Source organism: Euleptes europaea, chromosome 2 (assembly GCF_029931775.1).
Source record: "Euleptes europaea isolate rEulEur1 chromosome 2, rEulEur1.hap1, whole genome shotgun sequence".
Lineage (NCBI taxonomy): Eukaryota > Metazoa > Chordata > Lepidosauria > Squamata > Sphaerodactylidae > Euleptes > Euleptes europaea.
In genome coordinates, this window is record NC_079313.1 from 88,813,969 (window position 1) to 88,838,525 (window position 24,557).

Sequence of the window (24,557 nt, forward strand, 5' to 3'; positions counted from 1 at the left end):
CAAAATGGCTGCCACAGAAGGCAGAACCACCCACAAAATATCAGGTTATGCATAACTCTAATAGTAACTCTTTGGAAAAGAGTAATTACGGAAACGGGGAATATGATACAGAGTAATATTAAGAAAAAAACAGAAACTTGTTTATTAGGTTTATTCCCGAAAGATATTAAAAAGATAAAGCAGATTGTCAGTATAGCTTTGCAGCGGCGCGATAGGTAATTGCAAAATCCTGGAAAGGGGGGAAAAAGACTTCATATGAAAGATTGGAGAGAAAACATGATTTACCACATACAAATGGATAAAATTACAAATAGTTTGAAAGGAAAAGATATAGAAGTATTTAAGAATCAATGTATGAGTCCCGTGGCGCATAGTGGTAAAGCTGCAGTACTGCAGTCAAAAGCTCTGCTCACGACCTGAGTTCGATCCCGACGGAAGTTGGTTTCAGGTAGCCGACTCAAGGTTGACTCAGCCTTCCATCCTTCTGAGGTCGGTAAAATGAGTACCCAACTTGCTGGGGGTAAAGGGAAGATGACTGGGGAAGGCACTGGCAAACCACCCCGCAAACAAAGTCTGCCTAGAAAACGTCGGGATGTGACGTCACCCCATGGGTCAGGAATGACCCGGTGCTTGCACAGGGGGCCTTTACCTTTAAGAATCAATGGCAAAAAAACATTTCTATATTGGGCAAAAACAGCAAAGGTAGATTTTACAAAAATGATGAAGGGGTTGTAAGTAAAAATAAATAAGTATAGGGTAAAATAAGTTAAAGTATAAATCTAAGAGATTAATCAAGGGGAGACGCTCACAGGTGAAGGGGGGATGGAGGGTTATAAAGTGGAGGTAATGGACAAACTGAACATTACTATTTTTCTGTTCTTGTTGTAACATTGAAACAATGTAATCCATCTTCTATGAAAACAATAAAAAAATTAAATACAAAAAAAAACATTTCAGGCAGAAACTTATTAATTATTAAGTGCTTCCTATCTTTTTGTTCTTTATTGTATAATTTAAAAGAATGATTAATAACTTGGATTAGAAACCAACAATTTGAGTTAAAAGTAGATTAAGGGTGCATGTATGCATTATTACATTGAAGCTTGGGCACAGACATACTTCTTTCTTTGATTTCCCCCCATTCTTTTTTCTTTTTTCTGTACCCCTATATATAAAAATAAAAATTATTTTTAGAAAAACATTTCAGGCAGAAACTCTGTTTAACAGAATGTTTTTTAAGATCCTTGTGCTTTGGTGACAGCTGTTGCTAAAGAATTTTTTTTAAAAAAATCTGCACAATCAATCATTTCCAGAGGCAAATCAGAAGCCCTGCTGGGGGAAAAAGCCCTCCTGGACACACCCACTTTCTACAAACACTTAGTGGGGACTAGGAAAGATGTTTGCAGGTGCCATGGCACCTATGGGTGCCCTGTTGGGAACCCCTGGTTTAGTCTGTATAGCCAAAGCAAGGCAACGAAGGTTGGTGCAGTGTTATGAGAAAGTAGCTGAAGTAGCAGCAAACCTCATGTCCTGTAGGAGTTGGTCAGACATTATGGATTGATGGGTAAGGCCCCTGATGATGAGCTAAAACACTTACTACCTAAGTGCCTAATGACAACCCTAGTTTGGTCCAGCCAGCTCCTTCCGCAAACTGGAAGCAATGTTAAATTGCTTTACATAGGATATCTGTTAGGGCCAAAAATCTGGCTAAATGTTATTCTCACACATATTTTCTATGTATATGTCATAGTAAAATATGTCCTTCTTCCTAAATAATCATGCATGGCTGAAGAGACGATTGGAGTTATGATGGCTCTTTGGGGTGTTAGGTCTTCCTTTGTACATTGATTAGGCCTATGAGCACTCACATAACTAGAGGCCTTCAGGCAAATTATACTGTGCTAGATAATGTCTATTGACGATTATCTTCAGCATGTCTTAACTTAGAATGAACAGAGTTATCTGGATATTTTGTGCTATGAGTGAAACTGGCGCTGTTTGTTCTTGCAACACAGTTGGCTCATGTGTGCTGCTGATTGACATTTATGAGCATCTAGATGTTAAATTTTGTAAAGGGTTATGTGTGCCTAGGAGGCAGTTAATCCTCCTCTACTTCATGTTTATGACCACTTTTTGGGATCAAGAGAGGTTGGCAGGGAAACAGCCAACACTGTATGGTTAGATTTGAGTCCAGTAGCACCTTAGAGACCAACAAGAATTGAGCTGCTGGACTCAACTCTAACTGCCCTACTGCCGACCAACACGGCTACCCTCTGAAACAGCCTATATTATAGTAAATCCTGTGATGAGAACCCAAGGCCGCCTTTCTCCCGTTCTCATGCCACAGGTAACCGAGTGTCAAAATAGAGGAGAAGCTGGCAGTGGCGTAGCGTGGGTTGTCAGCACCCGGGGCAAGGCAAGTAATTTGCGCCCCCTAACCCGTGGATTTTAGCACTCGAGTCTCTTCCACTAGATTAGTTAAAGAAACCCTTACCCCCTAAGCACATGTATTGTTTGTGCTGATGTAATTAAAGTAAAATGACTGAACCTGGGGCCTTCGGTATACCAAGCAGCTGTGGGACTTGCAAATACCTCTGTACTTAATAATTTGTGTTTAAGAGGTGTTTGGAAGATGCAATACAAACCTTATGCCTGCTTGTCTTTGGGCCATACTCCTCCTGTGTTGTTTAGGTGGAAAGCAGCCACTGGCTTCCTTTTGGGACTTCATGTACCCCCCCCCCATTCATTTTCATATGCCCAAAACATATATTTACTGTTTACTGATATGATGCTTGCTATACACCTCTGTGCACATCCTGGCCACAGGAGGCAAAGATGTATAGTAAATTGGCCCATGCTGCAAAACTAAATTAACTGTATACAATTCAAATTCACCAATTAGTAATAAGTGGAAGATGAGTTTGAAAAAGAAAAGTCCAGGAGGCAATTCTCACTAAGCATCAAATTCTAATCCACAAGTGGTTTCTCTAACAATGTGTGTGTGTGTGTGTAAAGTGCCGTCAAGTCGCAGCCGACTTATGGCAACCCAGAGGCCACTTACCGGCATCATCTTCGCCCCGAACCGCATTGAGGCGGGTGGCGCCGGCTCCCACCACCCGGGACCGAGGCGGAGACCAACGGCCGAGGCCTGGAGGAGTGCGGCGGCCTCGCGTGCCCAGGAACCTGTTGCAGGCGGCGCTCCCGGGCCGGTGGGACGGCCCTCGCGGGACCGGCGCCTCTCTCAGGGCCCAGCGCCGCCCCGCGCCCTTCAGCTTTGTCTCGCCTTCGCCCCCCACCCCTCCTTCCCCGCCGCCTCTGCTCGCCACAAACAAGACGGCCGCCGCCCTCCAGCCTCCTCTGAAACTCCCCCCCCCTTCCGCTGGCCCGGCAGGGAGGAGCTGCTGAGTCCCACCCCCAAGGTGGGCTGGGCCGGGTGAGGCCGACGCTGTGGGCTCCGCCGTGCGGCCCTGCCTCAGCGGCGAGGGGGAGGGAGATTAATGCCTGAGGCGGCCCTGCCGTGAGTTGGGGAGCGGGGCCGCGGCTTTCCCGCCCCCTGGAGGCCTGCTGAGAGTTTGAAAATGTTATACAAAAAACACCGCTTTGAAAGGGTTTTTTGGATACCGCGGCTTATGAATGGTTGGAAGACGTCTTCACTGCAGTGAGAGAGAGTGAGTGAGTGAGCCAGGCAGGGGCAGAGAGCTGCGAGTGCGCCCCCCCAGATGTTGCGCCCGGTGCGGCCGGCCCCCCCTGCACCCCCCACGCTACGCCACTGGAAGCTGGGAGATCTGTGGTTGGATCTTCTCAGCAATTTTAAAGCAGGGCTTGTAGCCCTAATTCAGACTGTGGGCATGGCACAGAGTGCAGAAGGGGTTTAACCCTTTCACTCCTTTACTGCTTTGCCTATAAAAGCCAACACTCCTCTCTGCACGATTGGTAGCCTTGAAAGAAAGAAAAAAGATGGGTGAATAATATTGAAGTAGAAAGGCAATTTAAATAAGCAACTCTGTATGAGCTGGAAGGATTAACCCCCCCCCCTTTTTTTTTGCTTCCCAGCATGGCCTCAGTCTGAATGGGGTGTGTGCATGACTGCAATTTACTTTTGTAAAGACCCCATGACAGATCTCCGATTGCCCTTATCCAGTGTAATGCTTGATGCGCCTGCATTATAGTATTAAGTCCCAAAACCATAACACAGGAAGAGGTTAATAATTCAAAGCAGTTTGTTTATTAAGCTCAATAATACATACCGGGTGGGAGCTTCCCAAATGCGTGGGACAGCTCGCACCCCAAACAAAGGATTGCCACAACATTTATAACCACTGGTCAGGGGTGTGTGTTACAATATATGTAATATAGTGCATAGATACACAACGACCCAATGATGGACACCTTTGGATTAGCGTAGGCCTATCAGTGTGGGTTGAGGCGGGGATTTAGGTGGCTACATGATCTGGAACGGAGAAATGAAACTTAACATTCTTGGTGTCTTAAATCAAAGCTTTAGGCCCTGTTAAGGTGGCTGGCAGTACCAGGCCTGAAAGGATGACCTCACTAGCACCTGATTCATAATGGCTGCTAGTTTATGCTAACTCAGTGCTCACACAGGAGTGAATAGGAACCAAAGAATAATACTTGACCCCTTATGCATGGGGTATTGCCATTATATATATGTGTGCAAAATATGGTATTGTGCTAGATGCTAACCCTTATACCCCGGGCTTAGCATCTTTATAAGTGTGAATATGCGGACTGAATATAAAAGCATATATTTCCAATACTAATGAAGATTATAAGCATTACATGCTTAGGTTTGTGAAGGGTTAGCACATGTCAGAGGAAGGAATGTGTCATCCAACAACATGTGCAGAGTTTTTGCATGCTAACTGAGAACACAATAAATTGATCAGTGGTTTCCTAATGAAGTCTGTTATGTTGCTTACTGTATGGAATGCCCTGTATCTCAATGAGTATAACCTGCTATTGGGTATATCGCAGGTTCCCTTGCTGCTGCTGGTGTTATGATTTAGCACTCAACCATAACCGTGGCTTGTATATCCTTCAGTAAACAGGCACAAAATAGCAGTGCACTATGGATGGCATAAGACCCCCTCAGGAGCTTCTGCTTTCAGTTGACCACAGTGTATAGTGGCTGAGAAACTAAGCTTTGAACCAATAAGTCCTTGGCTCACATCTCACCTGTGCCCTGTATTTGCCAAATGGTCTTTGGTGAGCTATGTTTTGTCCTCAGTCTCCCCCACCCCCATCTGCAGTATGGGAATACTGATCTATTTTATAGGGAAGTAGTAAGGACTACCGAGATAAAGTATGTGAAGCGCTTAAAGCACTCTGTATATATGCCAGCTATTATTATAGAGTTGTGCTGTTTAAAGTGGCCTTACTGATCATGTGGTCTTTTGTTTGGTGTAGAGGAGATCAGTACAGTTGTTAATGAGTGTCAGGTGCCCTGGGCCAGCCTGCTTGATGCTTGAAAAAAAACCTCAGTTCGGAGGTACCCCAGTAATACATTATCAAGTGCCTGGTTAGTTGTCGGCAGATAGAATTCCAGAAGTAGGGTTCTGCAGTGACAAGGAACTTAAATCTCGCCCAACACGGTGTCAGGACACCTTTGCCAAGCTCTTTGAACAGGCAGTGGAACAATTCGGGGCAAATAGAGATCGAAGACTTTCTCCTTGGGCAATGTGTCACGCCAGAAGCAAGGAGACTTCTGCCGCAGGCGACATAACGCAGTTGGCATGTCCTGTTGGGGTAAGGGTGAGCTGCTGTCACTTATCAGCGTTCCTCCCCAACACATGGATGGCTTTTGTCTCCAGAAGATGAATCTATTTGGTCTCTGGTGGGCTGAGGTACAGAGAGGACGCAGCCACCGCTGAAAATGGAACAGCGTCGGTTTCTGACTGGAATGGCTGTAGGAGCCAAGTAGCAAGCGGCAAAGAAAACCCAATAGCCTGAAAAGCACAATGATTTGTTCAGAGAAGGGCAGGGAACTGAGATAAAAAAGCCCTGCTAAGATCAGAAACTCTGGCGTGCACAGTGCCCCATTGTTCAGCTGTCACACTTCCCTTTACTTTATTGCTTTTGTCCAACACCCTATTGTTCCACTTCCTTTTGTCCCCTATTCAGTGTGCTGGCTTTTCATTACCCAGCCAGCCTTGTTGTTTTCATTTCTTTTGTCTGAAGTTCCTGAGAGGAAGGTTTTATTTTCAGCAGTTTGATTAATTCACAGCTTGAGACAGGCTTTGTTTGTTATGTAATTACTGCCCTGCGCTTTTCCAGCGCTCCGAGTGGCAGGGATGGTGGCGTTTGGCCAGTTGCAAGGGCTGCTTTGGCCCCAAACCCTTTGTGCTCCCGATCTGTCTCGGCACAACCAGAAAATTGTAGTGCCGTTTCAATGCAGTTGCCTTAGTCCTCGGTGGTCCAAGGCGTGTTACCTCTGCTGGGATGGTTCGCCAGAAATATGTTTCCTCTAGGGATAGCACCTTTCGAGGAGGAAAAGCATGCACAGCACAAGTGCTGCAATTCTGCAGCAGTTGTACCTGTTGCTGGTGGGTTTCCAGGCCTAACACCTTTATTGGTTGATCACATCTCACCTTTCTTCCCTCATGATACTCAGAACAGTGTAGAGAAGATGCCGAGGAGATCATCTTCCATGCAGGCACTGACCAGGCCTACATCTCCTTAGCACTCTGGAACACCATGGGGCTCTTGCCTGTGTGTTTGTGGAGCTGCTCCAGAAGACCTAGTTCATTATACCTTATTCTGTCTTCTTTACACAGAGCCCAGATTTAAGGGGGTTACCGCACTTTGTATTCCCAGCGATGTATTAAGAGTTTGGAAATGTTATAAAAAACATCGCTTTAAAACGGTTTTTGGATACCACGGCTTATAAATGGTTGGAAGACGTCTTCACAGCTAAAGGGGCCAAACAAAGTGCGAACAGTATTTTTTATAACGTTTTCAAACTCTTAATACATCACTGGGAATACAAGTGCGGTAACCCCCTAAATTTCTCAGAGCATTTCTAAAGGGCCTAAATCTTTTTCCAGATCCAGAGAAGCTGCTCTTTCTCCTATCAGACGCCAATCCTGATGTTTCCTACAAAGTGTCACTCTTTGCTTTAGCAGCCAAGAAAATCTGAGCTAAAGCTGTTTTTAATCCGGGAACTTAACATATTTAAATACTAGCTTCTAGGGGGTCACTGTTTTAAAGTTATTTCAGTTTTATTTTAATGTTTTGTGTGATAAGATTGTGAAACAATATACTTTATCACTATTACATCTCCTTAGCTTCAGCAGTGTTGCTGCATCGGGGGCCTTCCATCCATATCCTGAGCATAATGTACATCTCCTCATATGACCACCCCATCCTCTCTGCCCTCCACATTTAGTGAAAAAGACTTGTTCTTATATATTTTATTAGAGAAATAATATCAGTGGTGGGAAGAGGAGCTTGGACTTAACATAATCTTTTGGTAGCACCAGGGCTTTGAAATGAAGTCTTTGTGCATAAGAATACTTTTTTAATTCACAGAAACATGAATGAAAAGCACGTGTTATAGAATTAGCTGGGGGTATAATATGCTTTTAAAATGTACTCTGGGTTTTTCCTATACCTATAATTTTATTGTAATGTTATTTTATTTCAACTTTGATAAGGTGTCAATTGGATGTAAATAAATTATAAAGCGTGGATTTATTTTGAAATAAACACATTATCTCTGTGGAGCCCAAATTTGTATTGGATTTAAATTGTGTGGGAGTGTGACTCAAAGGTTTCCTGCTAGTCTTTGGCATTTAGGAAAGCAGACATTACTGTTAGTGTGGCTGGACCACCCTTTTTTATCATGCTAATAACTCTCTTTCAACTCTCCACCCACCCCCCTCCTGTGTTCCCCTTGCAGGATGTCCATGAGGAGCCCTGCCTCTCCTCAGCTGGAGCTCAATGGAGCTGGGAACATGGTGAACTGCACTGTGAAAACAGAAGAGAAAAACGAGAGCTGTTTCCAGTCCACACAGGGAGAGGCAATCAGCACCACGCCTGGTTCTGACAAGCCACCCAAATCACCACTGCCACTGAGTGAAGGCACCGATCCCCAGTCCCTCCCACAGGTGGGGCAGAATCGTCTGGGTCCTGTCTTGCTTCCTTGCCCTGAGACAGGACTCTTCGGTTTTTCTGTCTTTAAAGGGCCAGGGCCAAGTTGCAAACACACACAACCCCCCCAAAAAAGCACAACCCCCCCCCCAAAAAAACTAAAGCCCCACTGAGGCTTCGTTGTTCCATGTGAATACACTCAGAAATATGGGTCTTAGATTTGTCTAAGTAAAAATGGTAAAAATGTGTCTCGGGGCTATGCTACAAAATAACTCAGCCACTATATTTTTGGTATCATAGGGTAGTGGTAGAACCACTAGATTCGAGTCCAGTAGCCCCTTAGAGACCATGAAGATTTTCAGTGTATAAGCTTTCAAGAGTGAAAGCTATCTGATGAACGGGAGCTGTGAATCTCCAAAGCTTATACCCCAAAAATCTTGTTTGTGTTTAAGGTGTTACTGGACTTGAATCTGGCCCTGTCCCACATCTATGGTTGCCAACCTCCAGGTGGTGGCTGGAGAGCTCCTACTATTACACCAGATCTCCAGGTGACGGAGATCAGGCCCCTGGAGAAAATGGCCACTTTGGAAGATGGGCTCTATGGCATTATTCCCCAGTGAGGTCCCTCCCCAAACCCCACCCTCCTCAGGCTCCACCACCAAAATCTCCAGGTGCTTCCCAACCCCGGAGCTGGGAACCCTACCTGCACCCCATTACAGCAATTTTACTCTTTGGGAAAGGTTTCATTTTGTAGTGAAAAGTGAAATCTTTCCATTGGTTTCCTTAGCTCTTAAATGAATAACTGAACAGACCAGCTACTGATGCCCCAGAGGATACCAGGAAGGTTCTGCACATAAGGAAGGCTTTGAGATCAACATATATGTTGTTCTTCTTTTTAACTTTTTTTTTTTTTGAAAACTTGTGGTGATTGACAACAACTCTCTGTCTTTCAGGAATCTGGATCTCCAGCGGACAGGGCATTAGATTCTAGGAAACTTGCATTTGAGCCAGTAGTCAGCAATCAGGAAAAATTGGATTTCAACAAGAACCTGAAAGAAGGTAGGAGGACATTTGACAGCCATTATTGTCCTGTCCCCTCTCACCCCAGTCATCCTCTTTCCAGTTATTTCTGGCAGAAGAAGAGTTGGTTTTTATATGCCGACTTTCTCTACCACTTAAGGGAGAATCAAACCGGCTTACCATCACCTTCCCTTCCCCTCCCCACAACAGACACCCTGAGAGAGTGTGACTAGCCCAAGGTCACCCAGATGGCTTAGTGTGGAGGAGTGGGGAAACAAAACCAGTTCATCAGATTAGCCTCTGCCGCTCATGTGGAGGAGCTGGGAATCAAACCTGGTTCTCCAGATCAGAGTCCACCGCTTCAAACCACCACTCTTAACCACTACACCATGCTGGCAGAAAGCTATTGTCTGTGGGAGAAGATATGCTTTGCATTTCTGGCTCCCAATATTCAGTTCGTGATGTCTCTAATTAAAGGCCCTCATGTTGTAAGACAGGCAAAGACCTTGCTTGAGGTGCTGCTGGAGATGGGGTTACTGGGCTTTTTTCCACATTGAGACAGGCTTGTGTAATTTCCCCATTGTTGTTGATACAGAGCAGCAGAAGTGGCAATGGGGCTTCCACATGACACATTTCCCCAGAATTTTCCTCCCCAGTTCCCTAACAGTAGGCACCTCCCCGCACATACCACCATGGCTTTTTTAGTTGTTTTTTAAATTGGCAATGGAATATTGTAATGTTCTTATAATGATAGAACAACCTTTGTATCAGATTCTCTGAATTCTTAGCTTTCACTGTTATAAAAGTTTCTAGCCCCTTTTGTTGCCAATTTAAAGAATTAAAAAGCTCCAGTTATGTGGAGAGGAAATGGCCTTTGTGGGGACAAGGACAGGGAAAATAGTTGCCATGTGAGCAGGGCAGGGAACATTTGATCTTTCCATCCTCACAGCAGCTATGCTAACTTTGCTGCTTTCCCAAAAACTTTGCAGCAAAGCAGGCTTGGAAATATTGAAGTAAACCTGGGGAACCCCAAGAACTGCATAAATGCACCATGATGCTGTGGAGAAGCAGGGGAAAAAACCTATGTCCCAACAGCACTGAATCCAGGGCAAATAAGCTGTGTGGAGATGGTCTGGGCTTGGCAGGCAATTGGTCTAATTATGTATGGGGGAGATGTTAATATATGCTAATGCTCCTTTTTATTGACTAGATTCATAGCAGCTCTAGATTAATATCGTTGCATTAACAAATCCACACCCATGTAATAATTTGTTCTTACTGAATCTAAACAAGCCATCCGTCTAGCAAAAATCATGCCTTTAAAAGTTAAAAAAGGCTGGCATGGCCATAGGAGATATAAGGGAGCATTTTTGGAGTGACCAGGTGCATAAGTTGATTCTCAGCTTTCGGCAATCTGCTGATTAGGAACAAGGTAGAGAATTAAGTTATTAATTACCTTGAGTCTTTTGGCCACTGTGAGATTTATCGCTAAGATTCTACCCTCCTCTGATGTTTGTGCTATACCATTTTATTTACTTTTATTTATTATTTCGATTTGTATCCTGTTCTCTATCCCAGCCAAGACCAGGCTCAGGGTGGCTAACATGATTAAACAATATAGCAATATAATAAAACCATCATATACAATGAATTAACCTTAAAAATCTAAAACCGGTTCCTGGTTATTAATCAGTTAAATAATTAAACAAGTGACTCTCATCTCTAGGGCATAGAGCCACGGTGGGCCCCCAATTTACAGATGGTAGCAGCATAGAGGGGGTAGGGAGGCCAGCTCTGATGACACACAGTTGCTGCCCTCAACTATAGGCAACAACAGCCCCAAACAGCCCCCTTAAAAACACCTCAGCTGACACTGGATTCAAAGCCCTGGCAAACGAAACAGCCACTCAGAGCCTCCTTAACACTACTAGAGCCAGGGCCCACTCACCTTATGGCAGTCCATCTCATAAGGTGAACACATGAAGCTGCCTTATACTGAATCAGACCCTTGGTCCATCAAAGTCAGTATTGTCTATTCAGACTGGCAGCATCTCTCCAGGGTCTCAGGCGGAGGTCTTTCACATACCCTACTTGCCTAGTCCCTTTAGCTGGAGACGCCGGGGATTGAACCTGGGATCTTCTGCATGCCAAGCAGATTCTCTACCACTGAGCCACAGCTCAGTATGATGGAAGAGTAGAGGGTCTGGTAACTGGTTGATTCCCGGCAGGCCACCCTAAGCGAGGGAACAGTAGGTAGAAGCCTGAAAGACAGCAGCTGATGAATGGTGGCATGGCCCAGTGTTACCCAGAAGGACTGAGCCTGTAGAGGCCTTCTTAGGGAGACTGTGGCAGAGTGGAATTTGAACCCAGGACTTTTCTAGCTTGCGTTCTTGCTCACTGCACATCCTTAAAATATCTGTGTACCTAATGCTCATATTTGATTTTGTTTCTCATGGCACACAAAACTGTTCAGCTGCCAAGTCGTTTGAAATATGTTTTTTAAACTGATTTTACCTTTGCAGTGTTTAATATTATTATTTACACTTTCTCTTTCCAAACTTCAAACCTACCTGCTCATTGCACCATAACATCACAACAGTAATGCCGACCATTGAGAAGTTACTGTCAAGTGACTGGAAAGAAAGGCTTCTGGGGAAGAGTCCTACAGAGTCGAAAGAAGTGAAAGGTAAGTTATTTGTATAATAGTCTGGCTGAGACTGCTCAGTGGTCCAGTGCAGGCCATGCATAAAGAATGGGTCTGATTTGGTACAGCTAGGGACGCTAACCTTCAGGTGGAACCTAGAGTTCTTCCAGATTTACTGATCTCCAGACTGCAGGGATCAGTTCTCCAGGAGAAAAGGGCAGCTTTAGAGAGTGGTCTGTCTGACATCACTTCCTTGCTGAGCGCTCTTCCCTTGCCAAATTCCACCCTCCCCAGCTCCACCCCCTGAACTCTAGGAATTTTCCAACCAGAAGTTGGCAGCTCTAGGTACAGCAGATAGCAATGTCTTCCCTACTCCAGTTAAGTTAAACAGTAAGTCCTAATGAATATGCATGTTCTCATTGCCCAAATAGGTTAGCCTTACTACAGAAGATGCAGAAGCAATAAAATACAGAACATGATTATGCTGGCCATTGGCCGTAACAAATAAACAAACAAAACATGACACTTCATTATTATCTGCTGTAGCTTGCGAGTGGTTTAGTATTTAATGAAGACTAACCATTCAGCTAGTTATCTAATTCATCGGCTAGGTCACATGAGATTCCACTAGAACCATCACCCCAAAAAAGAAATCTTAGTTAATGAATTGAGTTTGTAAGAGGTGGATTAATTAATCAGTTAAATCTGAATATATGAATGCAAAATAAAACAACTGTTTAATAAAATTAGAAGTGTAGTTCTCAAGAAAAAGAGCATCCTCACGTCGAGCACATAGAAGACGACGAAGAAGAAGAAGAGTTGGTTTGTATATGCTGACTTTCTCTACCGCTTAAGGAAGAATCAAAACGGCTTACAATCACCTTCCCTTCCCCTCCCCTCCCCACAACAGACACTCTGTGAGGTAGGTGGGGCTAAGAGAGCTCTCAGAGAGCTGTGACTTGCCCAAGGTCACCCAGATGGCTTCATGTGTAGGAGTGGGGAAATAAACCCGGTTCTCCAGATCAGAGTCCACTGCTCCCAACCACTGCTTATAACCACTACACCATGCTGGCTCTCTGACACACCATCTTGGAGAGGGCATTGTCTCTTGTATGAGAGGGGAGGAGGAATGCCTCTTTTGTCACATTTTATTCTACCCTTCCTCCCAAGATGTTATGACCAGATACATAGTTTTTCCTCCTTCCATTTTATCCTGACTGAGAAAGAGTGATTGGCCCAAGTTTAACTAATGAATTTCATGATGGGGTAGGGATCTGAACTTGGGGCTTCCCATTTCTAGTTGCACACCATATTGGCCCTCCTAAAATGGTGCCTCCTACCAATACCTTTTGTATGCAAGTACACTGAAAGATTTTTTTAAAAAATCAGTCAGAAGTTCTTTTTTAATCAAAAGATTTTTAAAAATCAACTTATCTAGACAATTAATTAACCATTGCAGCCCTAGATTTCACTAACTGTCTGTGCTGCTTGTTCTCTTTCTTGTCTCAGGAACCCAAGAAAGCCTGGCAGAGAAGGAACTGCAGCTGTTGGTCATGATTAACCAGCTGTCCACCCTACGGGACCAGCTGTTGACAGCCCACTCAGAGCAGAAGAACATGGCAGCTATGTTGTTCGAGAAGCAGCAGCAACAGATGGAGCTGGCCAGGCAGCAGCAGGAACAGGTAAGCAGGCAACGGGGCCCGACTTTTATTTTCCCAAGCTTTGGAATATTTCTTGGGAAGGTGGCCAGGAAATTAGGTTAGAACTTTGGAGACTTCATATGGCTTTGAAAAGGGACTTAATTGTCAGTTTAGGGCAAAAGGGGTTAATAGCATGCCCCTTCGCAGAAGAAACAGAGTAAGGACAAACACTGTCTATTCATTCTGGGGTAAGTAACAAGTTTGAGGTAGGGGCTACCCTAATGACCTTAAGCATTGAATGTGTTACTACAGAAGCCAAATCAGTATTTAGAACGGGACACATGCATCAATACAAAATAAATAAGATGACACATACTGTTGTGTTAAGGAGTTGCCGGGATATATAGGATTGTGGTTCCAATTGCAGGGTTCTGATGGTGCCCTAAATCTCTCATAGTTAAACCAGGCTCTTAAAAGGCAGGCCAGAGTTAAGGTTTGTTGGTTGCTATGTGTAGACACATTGAGATTTTCACACATTCAGGGTCAGGTCACATTTCTTCAGCAACATCAAGAACAGGCATCTGTTTCCCAGCTATTAGGGAAAATGCCCCGTCCCCATAGCTACATGGAAGAATAAGGGAGCGTGTATTGTGACAGCTGCCGTATTTCAAAAAAATATTAAGCAGAGTATTGCTAATTGTGGGCCACAGTATGCAAATCGATTGCTGCCTCCCATTTATTGCACGCTCAAAGTAGCTCTCAGCAGCCCTGAGCATGTTGACTGCCCCGAATCATACTTTAGAATTTACTGTTTCAATACGAAAAAGAAACTGACAACTTTATTACAACAGAATGCCTGGATTCCAGAGGTGTGGCCACGCTAAGTCTGTGGCAGCAGAAAGATAAAATAAAATAGAAAGTCAAAGAAGCCTGTGGTATATTACAACATGAGCCCTTTAAAGCAAGAGCAGGAGTTAACTTCATCAAATGTGATTACGTAGAAAGCAGTAAGAAAAGTTGAGGAAAGGAACAGCAAATGTCCATGATCAGAATTATATGCCGTACTTTATTTTAATTTTTTTTAAAAAAGCAGATGTCAGAATTATATACTTTAGGATTAGGTACTAGATTACCATTTGAGATGGCACTCCTACCATTTTTCAGCCTTCCAGTCCTGATGTAACACTGGACCGAATGGTATTTTTGTTTTTCTCATCATAGTTTTTATTTATTTGCTATATTTAAACTCCACCTTTTCCCCTGAGACTCAAGGCAGATTACACAGTATAAACTGATGGACTCAATAGGATGAGGTATCTAATTAGCAATGCAGTAGGACCAGGATTACAGCAATCTGAAACATTCTGTGTTTAACAATGCAGAAAATGGTATTACATAAATAGAAAACAACACAGTTACAGCAGAATGACACGTACTACACACAAAGCTGTAGTCCATAGTCCCATTCTCTTTATAAAAGCACCTTCCAGAACCATTCTGTTATGATATAGAAGAAGAGCTGGTTTTTATATGTCGACTTTCTCTACCACTTAAGGAAGAATCAAACTGGCTTACAATCACCTTCCCTTCCCCTCCCCACAACAGACACCCTGTGAGGTAGGTGAGGCTGAGAGAGCTCTAAGAGAACTGTGACTAGTCCAAGGTCCCCCAGCTGGCTTCATGCATAGGACTGGAGAAACCAGCCTTTCACCAGTTTAGCCTCCGCCACTCATGTGGAGGAGTGGGGAATCAAACCCGGTTCTCCTGATTAGAGTCCACCACTTCAAACCACCGCGCTTAACCACTATACCATGCTGGCTCTCTTATAGCCCTATATAGCCCTATAACTTTTATAAAAATGCTCCCCTGAATAATTCAGTTTACATATCAGTATGTGCTTAGTGGCCTGTTACCACACATATTTGGGACCAGACTACATGTGATGAGAGATACTTGTGTCCTAAATAAATACATAAATTTAGCTCCTGCACAGATGGGACTCCTTGCTTAGCCGCTAGCCAGATGACCTGGGACCTTCTCTTAGAGATGAGCCATTCTGCTCGGAGGACCCTTCGTTGGAGAGACCGCTCAGTGGCTCAGTCTTCTTCATCACTTTTCCTTCTTGCAGATTGCCAAGCAACAGCAACAGCTTATCCAGCAGCAACACAAAATCAACCTACTGCAGCAGCAGATCCAGGTAAAAGGGAGTTATTTTTCCTCTGAGCTTAACTTAAAACTCAAGTAGAGTTAGCCTGAAAATCAGGAGACAGGAGTTTGATGTCGTATTCTGCCACTGATTCCCTGGGTGATTAGAGTAGTTGTGTCACGGGAAGATTAGAAAAATTAGTGGTTTGAGATTTTTAAATGCATTTTCATATTTAAAAAATGCATTCAGCATGGCAACATGGGAATCTTCACCCAGCCCAAACACAGAAATGACTGACAAATCGCTAGTTCTCTGAGTATTTGTGTGTGGGCAGGTGCATGTTAGTTCTTAGCAGAGCAATTTATCTGTTTAATTCAAATAATGAACCAGACTCTGACATGCTCAGTAATGTAACAGCCAAGCGATTGGTGTCCTCTTTTTTCTTTTCTTGCTCCTCTCTTCAGCAGGTCAACATGCCCTATGTCATGATTCCAGCCTTTCCTCCCAGCCACCAGCCTATTCCTGTCACCCCTGACACTCAAATGACACTTCCTATACAGCCAATCCCTTGTAAACCAGGTATGAAGGGGCCAAGAAAAAAATGGAATTATGGGTAATGGGGCACAGTCTCTGTCAGTACTTTTGTGTAGTTCTCTTTTTGGGATGGTTTCTGCAATTGTCCATGGGATTGCGCCAGTCCATGTAGAGAAATTGTTCTATGGGAACTATGAACTGCTACATGTTTGTTCAAAGGTACCTTGGGTTTCTACTGGCATTTGCTCTGGTAATCATGTAAAGTGCAAAGGGGGAAATGGTTATCCCCAAGCATTCAGGGAGACAAACTGGGGAAATGTGATCATTGCAGAACAAATGAATTTTGTGTGGATCCTAGTTCTTAATGTCACCACCTTGATTCCCTGAAAGTTGAAAGAGACACAGTTGGGTCCATGCTTGGTTCTGTTTATAATCCCCCGACCCTTCTGTTTGTGTGCCATCTACAGTGGAGTACCCTATGCAGCTGCTGCACAGCCCACCTCCTTCAGCACTGAAGAGACCTGCCAGCTCAGGCCACCTGCAGATGCAGGTATAACTCCAAAACTGTCTTCCTTGTTGGCTTCCAACCCCCCCCCCCCAATGGCATTACAATCTTCTCTTCTCCTCTTCCTTTTTTAGGAATCGTCACAGCCATTGAACTTAACAGCTAAGCCCAAAGGCTCTGAGCTCCCCAATGCCTCCTGTTCACCTGGTTTAAAGATCAGCAACTGTCAGTCCCTTACTCCCAGCCATAGAGTTTCTCGGGAGTTGCAGACCAGTCCTCCCAGCCTGCCTTTGGGTAAGCACATGGAGATTTCCCATGCTCTGTGCTCTCAGCCAGCACAAACAATTCTTCATGTCGATGACTTACAGCTGCAAGTTCACTGCAAATTATCGTGGTTGATTCTTTTTTCTTTTTCTTTTTTGGTGGGTAAAGAATTTCACTCACTTCTGCATTGAGGAAGGGTCCAAATAAAACATCTTTAAAGATTCTGTCTGGGATCCTTTTCCAGGATTCGTAATGTGCACTGGCGAGCCAGTCCTACCTATGTAGGGAAATTTTGGTTCTGGATTGAAAGATACAATGGGAAAGCTATTTTTGTTGTTGTTCTGTAGATCATTAAATGTGAATTAGTCATATGCTTAACTCAGAATCAAAGATGTATTTTCCTTTCAAAATGTTCACAATTGGGAATGTTAATCTGCATTCTTGTTTTAAGTGCAGAATCGTAAGCTGTTAATATGACCAGATCAATTGATTTAGAGTCTGTGATCCAATGTATTTTCCATCAGAGGGAAGCTTGCTTTACAGCTTCATGATAATGTTTCTTTTTTTGATGAGTAAAAGAAAAATTTCAGATGACACCAAGGAAGGGTTAGCTGGGTACTTTCTGAAAACTGGACACCAGGTTACTGAAGCTGGGGGTTCCTGTATGGAGAATAATTTTCTTCTAGAAGCAACTTCCTGAGAGCTGAGGGATCTTTGCAGAGGCATTAGATGTTGCTACTTGACCATATGATTTTATTTTTTAATGTTCAGGATTTCTTGGAGAAGGAGATGCTATAACCAAAGCAATCCAAGACGCTCGGCAGCTTCTACACAACCAAAGCAGAGCAATAGACGGCTCTTCAAATCACTCCTATGGGAAGGTGGGTGCCACCGTTGGGCCTGAAATCCCTTTGGATTTTGTTGTAAAGTAGACACAAATGTAATGCCATAGGGACATCTGCATAAAATACCAAGAGTGAGAATTTAGATGCATGTCAGAGCAACTGTAAAGAAGAATCTGCTGGGAGGGCTCTGTCATCTGAAGAGAAAGTTACTAGGATATAGCTTTTCTAAATCAGGGGTCCCCAACCTTTCTGAGCCCATGGGCCCCTTTGGAATTCGGAAACAGAGTGATGGGTTCAATCACAAAATGTTCGAGATTGAGGTTATGCATAACTCTAATAGTATGTCTTCCAACATTTAAACTCAGTTTAACAGGATGCCTTTTTAAATGAGCATATTGTGTTTTAAAAAAAATGTTTTTGCATCACACTGTGTACCTTCAGTAACACCAGGAAAAATTTTCGGCTCTGGTGGCAGCCGCTGCCAAAGCAATGTGTTGTTGTTTTTTTAATCTGCATAGCCAATGAGATCTGCATTGGCCAACCACAAGCCCTGCTGAGCGAAAGCTCCATCTGCCCCCACCCACTTTCTAAAAACATTTGTCTGGTTTCAGGAAAGGTGCAGACAGCCACATTGGGGACTTCTAAATGATCTTATATGATAAGAAAGTGAATTCTTGTCCTGTTTAGGAATTCAATAAGGTGGTTCAAAAAAGTTCTTGAAAGAAGATCTCATTTCCTAGGGGCTCTTCAGAGAAATGTCTACAGAAGCTACCCAGTTTGTTTGTTTGTTTGTTTGTTGGTGTCTTCCTTGTACTTTTCTGCAAAAATTCTGACATCCCCCTGAACTCATGCAATGTGATACATCCCAAGTAACCTCTCCAGACTCCCCCTTTCCCTGCATGTTGTGATGCATGCTACTTTGTGTTTGGTCTTGGCTGTTTAATTAAGAAGGGTCTGTAGGGCTGCACTGCACTGCCATCAGGGGCTAATTACTGGAAAGTTAGGTGGGGTCATTCTCTTCTGATCTCACCTAACATAAGGTATCAGACACAACATAAATCCTATTAAATGCTTCTGTGGAATGCTTCATGGCTACCCTGTTCTTCAGTGTTTCTTCCCCTGGTGACTTGTTGTAACCCACCTTGCTGTATGCTTTCAGGACCGTGTCAGCTTGGATTCTTCTCCAGCAAAAGAACAGATGGAAGAATCTTCTTTGCAGAGGCTGGATGAGTCCATGCTAACCTGCGATGGTGATGGTACTGACAATTTCTTCTTGACTCCATAGCTCAATAGGAGAAAAAAGGGCAAAACCTTGATTGCAAATGTATTAATTCAACTTGGATAAAGGGGTGCTTCTTTGCAGACATGCCAAGAGCCCATGACTAGCACTGCAAATTCTCAGCATCTCAGCTGATAGATGAAATCCACATTGTGTTGTCTGGAGTTCCTTGTTTGTTAAGTTTTCAGAAAACCCAAGGAGTTCTTATCATGTGGCTGGAATGAGCTCTGGGTCTTTTCATCATCTGCTTCATAAGTTCTCAAGCAGTGGGAAAGGGTGGGGGGCTCAGAATATTGACAAAAGCCCCAACAGTTCAGCCTGCCTTTAATTCACTCCCCACCCCCCACCCCCCCAGTAAATGTAACTACTGTGGCTGGCTCAACATTTCTCTACAGTGCTATTAGGGGATACTTCTATGGCATCCGTATATTCCACTTTGAGAATGTGGGTAACATCCCTTTAATAGTTGTGCAGAAGAATTAATTTCATCACATGCACTTTGCCTCATCATAACACTGCAATGTTGTGAGAAGCTATACCTGCTCAGAATGCCACAACTCCAGATGCTACAGGAAGAGGAGTAGGGAAGATGACTGTCCCTCCCTTTCCTTTGCCACAGTCAAGAAGAATGCATGAACAGGGCAATGCACAGAGGAGAGGACTTGGAGCATAGCAAGGGTTAGACCTCACCTAGAGTATTGTGTTCAGTTTTGGGCACCACAATTTGAGAAGGATGTAGATAAGCTGGAATGTGTCCTGAGGAGGGCAACAAAGATGGTGAGGGGTGTGGAGACCAAGTCCTATGAGGAAAGGTTGAAGGAGCTGGGTATGTTTAGCCTGAAGAGAAGACTGGGAGGGGATATGATAACCATCTTGAAGGGCTGTCATATAGAGGATGGTGCAGAGTTTTCTGTTGCCCCAGAAGGTCGGGCCAGAACCAATGGGTTGAAATTAAATCAAAAGAGTTTCTGCCTAAACATTAGGAAGAACTTTCTAACAGTTAGAGCGGTTCCTCATTGGAACAGGACTCTTCAGGAGGTGGTGATCTCTCCTTCCTTGGAGGTTTTTAAGCAGAGGCTAGATGGCCATCTGTCAGCAATGCTGATTCTATGACCTTGGGTAGTTCATGAGAGGGGGGGCGTCTTGGCCATCTTCTGGGCATGGAGTAATGGTCACTGGGAATGTGTGTGGGGAGGTAGTTGTGCATTTCCTGCATTGTACAGGGGGTTGGACTAGATGACCCTGGTGGTCCCTTCCAACTCGATTCTAAGGGTCTGTTGGAATATGTGTTGTCATCCTGCTGTTCGGCTGTGTTTGATAAGCACTCTCTCTTCACTGGTGGTCCTCTCCTGATAGGCTCACGGCATTTCCCTGAATCCAGGAACAACAACCACATAAAGCGTCCCATGAATGCTTTCATGGTGTGGGCCAAGGATGAGAGACGCAAGATCTTGCAGGCCTTCCCAGATATGCACAACTCAAGCATCAGCAAGATTCTAGGTAAGCAGGTGCACAGAAATCTCCTTTAGTGTTGTTCCCAAATGGCTTTTAGTATTTGTATCGGGCATACTGTTAGACCCATGCACCTTCAGGCAAGGAATTACTGTTAATCCCGAGCAGATTACCAGCAGGCCGTGCGCTGGGATAAAAGCACAAAGCAAATCCTCACCCTCTGTCTGGTGGCCGTCTATCACAGCCGACTGATTCTTTGGAGCTGACACCTGAATGCATGAACAGTTGTGAAAGCAGACTTTTAAAAAAGGAAGACCAAAAAAGAAAGAAGATAAAGATAAATCCGCATGAACAGAGGAAGCCAAGGCAGGCGTTTTTTGCAGGAGCTGTAGATACGGCCGCGGTTGTGGTCCTGTTCTTAAGATAGCGACGTGAATCTCAGGCTCGGCATCAGCCTAGAGAAGAACTGCTCAACCTTTTTTGACCTCAGGGACAAGTTATAAAGCTAGACGCACTACTTGCCCAGCAGGTCTCAGCTCGACTCAGGAGCAAGGCTTTGTTTCCAGACTAGCAGTGAGCAGCAAAGTCATTCAGCATCTTACTGCTTGCTGCTGGAGGAAGAGAGAAATAAAAACTTATGCCCAGGAGCACCATGCTGAGGTTGGAACACTTGCTGAGAACTGGTGGAAAGTAGTCTTTGGCATGAGGACCATCCAAGGAACCAGTGGTTAACAAGGAACTCTAGAAGGGGACACTGTCTCTTCCAAACACCATCCGAGTCTAAATATGCCTAGTGCCTGAGCCCCAAAAGCCAGTTTGGCAATAGCAGCTTACCCTAGCCATCAAAAATAGATCCAGTGAAGTGCCAATCAAGAGGTTTACTGAGTTCTAATCGGGTGTTAATCTGCAGAAGGTAGAGCTGCCTACTCCCATTTTTGTTATCAAAAATGCGTGATTATCTGCAGAACATTTGGTGACTTGGCAAAAAGGAGGTTGTTCATTATCAACCGCAGTCATAAGGCAGCAAAAACATTTAGGGCAGATAAAGGAAGCAGGAGTTTAATAAAACCGAACGAGTGTATTGCTTCTGTCTAAAAGAGAATTGTATTGACATGAACTTATGGGAAATGGCGGCAGGCAACTTGCTTTTATTTCTCTAGAATCTATTCTTGAATCTCAGTGGCAGGCAATAAGCCATCGATACTTTTCTTTCTAGTCTTGTTCAAACTACATATGCACATAGATTTTAATACACAGAGAGGGGGAGTAGAAACGAGTATGTAGGCCCTGTCCTCTATCTATGTGCAACTGCTGGAATATGAGACAGCATCCACGGCTGTACAAACTCTGCACGCATAAGTGCTGACCCCATGATGGTGAATCTTTGAAACACAGTGTTCCTGACCATCAGGAACGGAGTCGGTGCACATACATTTTATATGCACACAGACTGCATGCTCATGTTCCAGCAATTGTGCGTGGGTGGTGGTGGGGGTGAGGCCGGCGTGCCCAGAGTCAACTGATTATCATTATCAAGGCATCCTGTACAAATATCATGTCAAAAGGATTGCATCAGGTACCTCAGTTAAACCGTTCTGTGTTTCTTGCTTACTCCAGCTGAATAGTGTATTTTACACCTGATGCTTTTCTCTTATTTCCACACACTGTCATAGATGACAACTCCAATTTTACACGCAACAGCAGCCAACCAGCCAATCAATTTTATTTGTTTCACCCAAAGGGCCAGAACAGCTATTTCTGTGCAAAAAGCAAGTGCCGTCATCTGCAAAGAGTATCTGGTGCTGAGGCATACAACATGTGTATTTATAATAAAGTGGATTGTCTAGCCTGCCAACAATCATCCAAAAGGCCCTGTCCAAATCTGGGTTTCTTTTAAAAGCATCACCATGACAACACACAACATTTGCATTGACAACACAGCATTGGATTTTTGCAATGGCTGCAGCAACCCGAGCCGCTTTATAAGTTATTGCCTTGTATATACCAATCAATGAGGATCCAGTGTATGATAATTATCCCTGTTAAGAAGTCTATTAACCACAGGGGCTAGATAGCCCTTTCTGAGGCTTGCTTATAAAGGACAAAACAATGAGCAGGATGACGGAGTGTTTGTTTCATTTGCGCCATAGATAGCAAATTGCAGAGCTGCCAGGGCATACCAACTTGCCGTAGCTATTGCTCTTGTGGTCTGAAAGCAAAGGACCTTGTTATTGTTGTTCATATCACTTGACATGGTGTTCGTCAGAATAACATAAGGAAAAAAATCCCAAAGCCAGCTTCCTTTGCATGAAATCCTACTCAGATCTATTCAGCGGGGCTTACTCCCAGGAAAGTGTCCTTAGGATGGCTCAGTGAATCTGTTGCAATAAAAATAATCAGAAGTGATAAGCGCTTGCTGTCTGAATGTTGACAGTGCAGGGATCGGCAAAGGAAGGATAACGAAAGGAGGCATGTCCTCCTACCTGCATGAAGTGTGCACTGTTAAATAATCTTCCCAGCAGGGCAAAGGTTTCTCAAGCCTAAACCAGGGAGCGAAAGCTGGCATGTGTTGTGCAGCTAGACCAGCCTGAATACCTTGCAATCTGTTCTCGATTCTACTCTAAATGGGCGATAACAGTGGACAAAGAGCCCAATTGTAATAAGCATACATTTGCAAAGCAAAATAGAGCCACAAGTCCCCTGGGTATGGTGTACTTTGAAGACTGTTCCAGTAAGTTTATTTTAGGAGATCATATTATCTCCCATCACCTAAAGCATAGCACAGAAAGTAAGTAGAAGATTGTGAAGTCTGGTAAATGAGGTACACCTCTATTTTAACCCAGAGGGAGGTGCAAAAAAACCCTATTTGGGTTGATCTCTAGCTTAGAGTTGCTTTTGTCTTGTTTCTTGGTACACCGCAGGTAGATGATAGATTTTGCAGTTCTAACATGGATTTCTTGTTCTGCTAATGCTAGTCACAGATAACGCTCCCCAGAATTGTGTTTCTTGTTTTCTCAAAGATGCTCACTCGTTCACACGCACATTTCCTACAGTGTGGCCTAAAGCTGAGTTGTTGCTTCATCATAGCTAGTGTTGCCTCTGGCTGGTTATTTAAAGAGTCTGGTGTGGTTTTGAAGAGTTTGTCCATTCTGCTGGGAGTGAGCACACCATGAATTCACATCAAGGGTTTGTGGGTTACTCTTCGCATATTTAATTTTAAGTTCGTGATTCATTGCTAAAATAAGCCAGGACTCCCTGTTGTCAAGGACTGGGGTGTCAGGGCCTGGTGTTGGCCATGAGTGTTGAGGGGCCATATGATGGCTGGGCTACCTATGTAACACTGCACAATTTGGTAATCTACACAAACTTGTGGGTTTATGTCCATTTGCCATTTATTTGGCTTCAAGAGAATGTGTCGAAAGTAATTCAAAAGGTTGAATGATGTTTTTGGTCTTAATCACAATAAGTACCCCACTGGCACTAACAGACACCATTCTGGCCAAATGAGTACTGAGATAGTAGAATGAGCTGCACTATTTTTTTTACTGCAAGGGGTCCCCCTCCCCTCCATTTTTTTAATGCTCTGTTTTCTAATAACCTGTCTGCAAAGTGAAATTAGCACAGCAGGGAGTAGACTAGGCCGAAACCTTTCTCCTTGATAATGTGCTGCTTTTCCTCTTTCAGGGAGCTTTTCAAGTGAAGGAGCATTCAGAAATGGCCTTCTCCCAACTTGCAGTCAGGAATGGTATAGTCTGTTCTATGACTTCAGGACTCTGCCAACTCCTTCTGCTGGGTGCTGTAGATCTCGTCCCTTGCTAGGAACCTAGGTTGTTTTGCTTCTGAGTGGGACTGAACAAGTGGTTAGGAAGGCAATTGAGAAGACTGCTTTGCCACGGATTCCTTTTCTGAGAGATCTTGGGCAGATTCTTATGTCTTTTTCCCCTTGATACTTGCTTGTTTTTGAGCTTCGTCAACCAAGGTAGTCTTCAGGCACTCCTTTCCCTGCTAGCTCCTCTGCTTTCCTTCATCTACTGCTGGGGCGAAACTGTCCATATCTCTCCAGCTTGAATTCTTTGCACGCCCCCTGGCAAGAATGACGGGAAAGGTCACCCAGTCCAG

General features: G+C 44.0%; 1 protein-coding gene across 3 annotated transcripts in view; it reads left to right on the plus strand.

Moving 5' to 3' along the window:
* The window catches only part of SOX13 (SRY-box transcription factor 13), a 61,733-nt gene that overhangs the window by 35,184 nt on the left and 1,992 nt on the right, over window positions 1-24,557 (plus strand). For 2 of the 3 annotated variants that reach the window (XM_056844245.1, XM_056844246.1), the window contains exons 2-12: window positions 7,919-8,126; window positions 9,063-9,168; window positions 11,729-11,815; window positions 13,283-13,455; window positions 15,542-15,610; window positions 16,024-16,138; window positions 16,561-16,643; window positions 16,733-16,892; window positions 17,634-17,743; window positions 18,867-18,963; window positions 20,343-20,486. In XM_056844245.1, coding sequence (XP_056700223.1) covers window positions 7,920-8,126; window positions 9,063-9,168; window positions 11,729-11,815; window positions 13,283-13,455; window positions 15,542-15,610; window positions 16,024-16,138; window positions 16,561-16,643; window positions 16,733-16,892; window positions 17,634-17,743; window positions 18,867-18,963; window positions 20,343-20,486 — 1,351 coding nt within the window. In that variant the 5' untranslated portion in view covers window position 7,919. The remainder of the gene's footprint in view (window positions 1-7,918; window positions 8,127-9,062; window positions 9,169-11,728; window positions 11,816-13,282; window positions 13,456-15,541; window positions 15,611-16,023; window positions 16,139-16,560; window positions 16,644-16,732; window positions 16,893-17,633; window positions 17,744-18,866; window positions 18,964-20,342; window positions 20,487-24,557) is intronic. The other variant, XM_056844247.1, reaches the window with a different exon arrangement.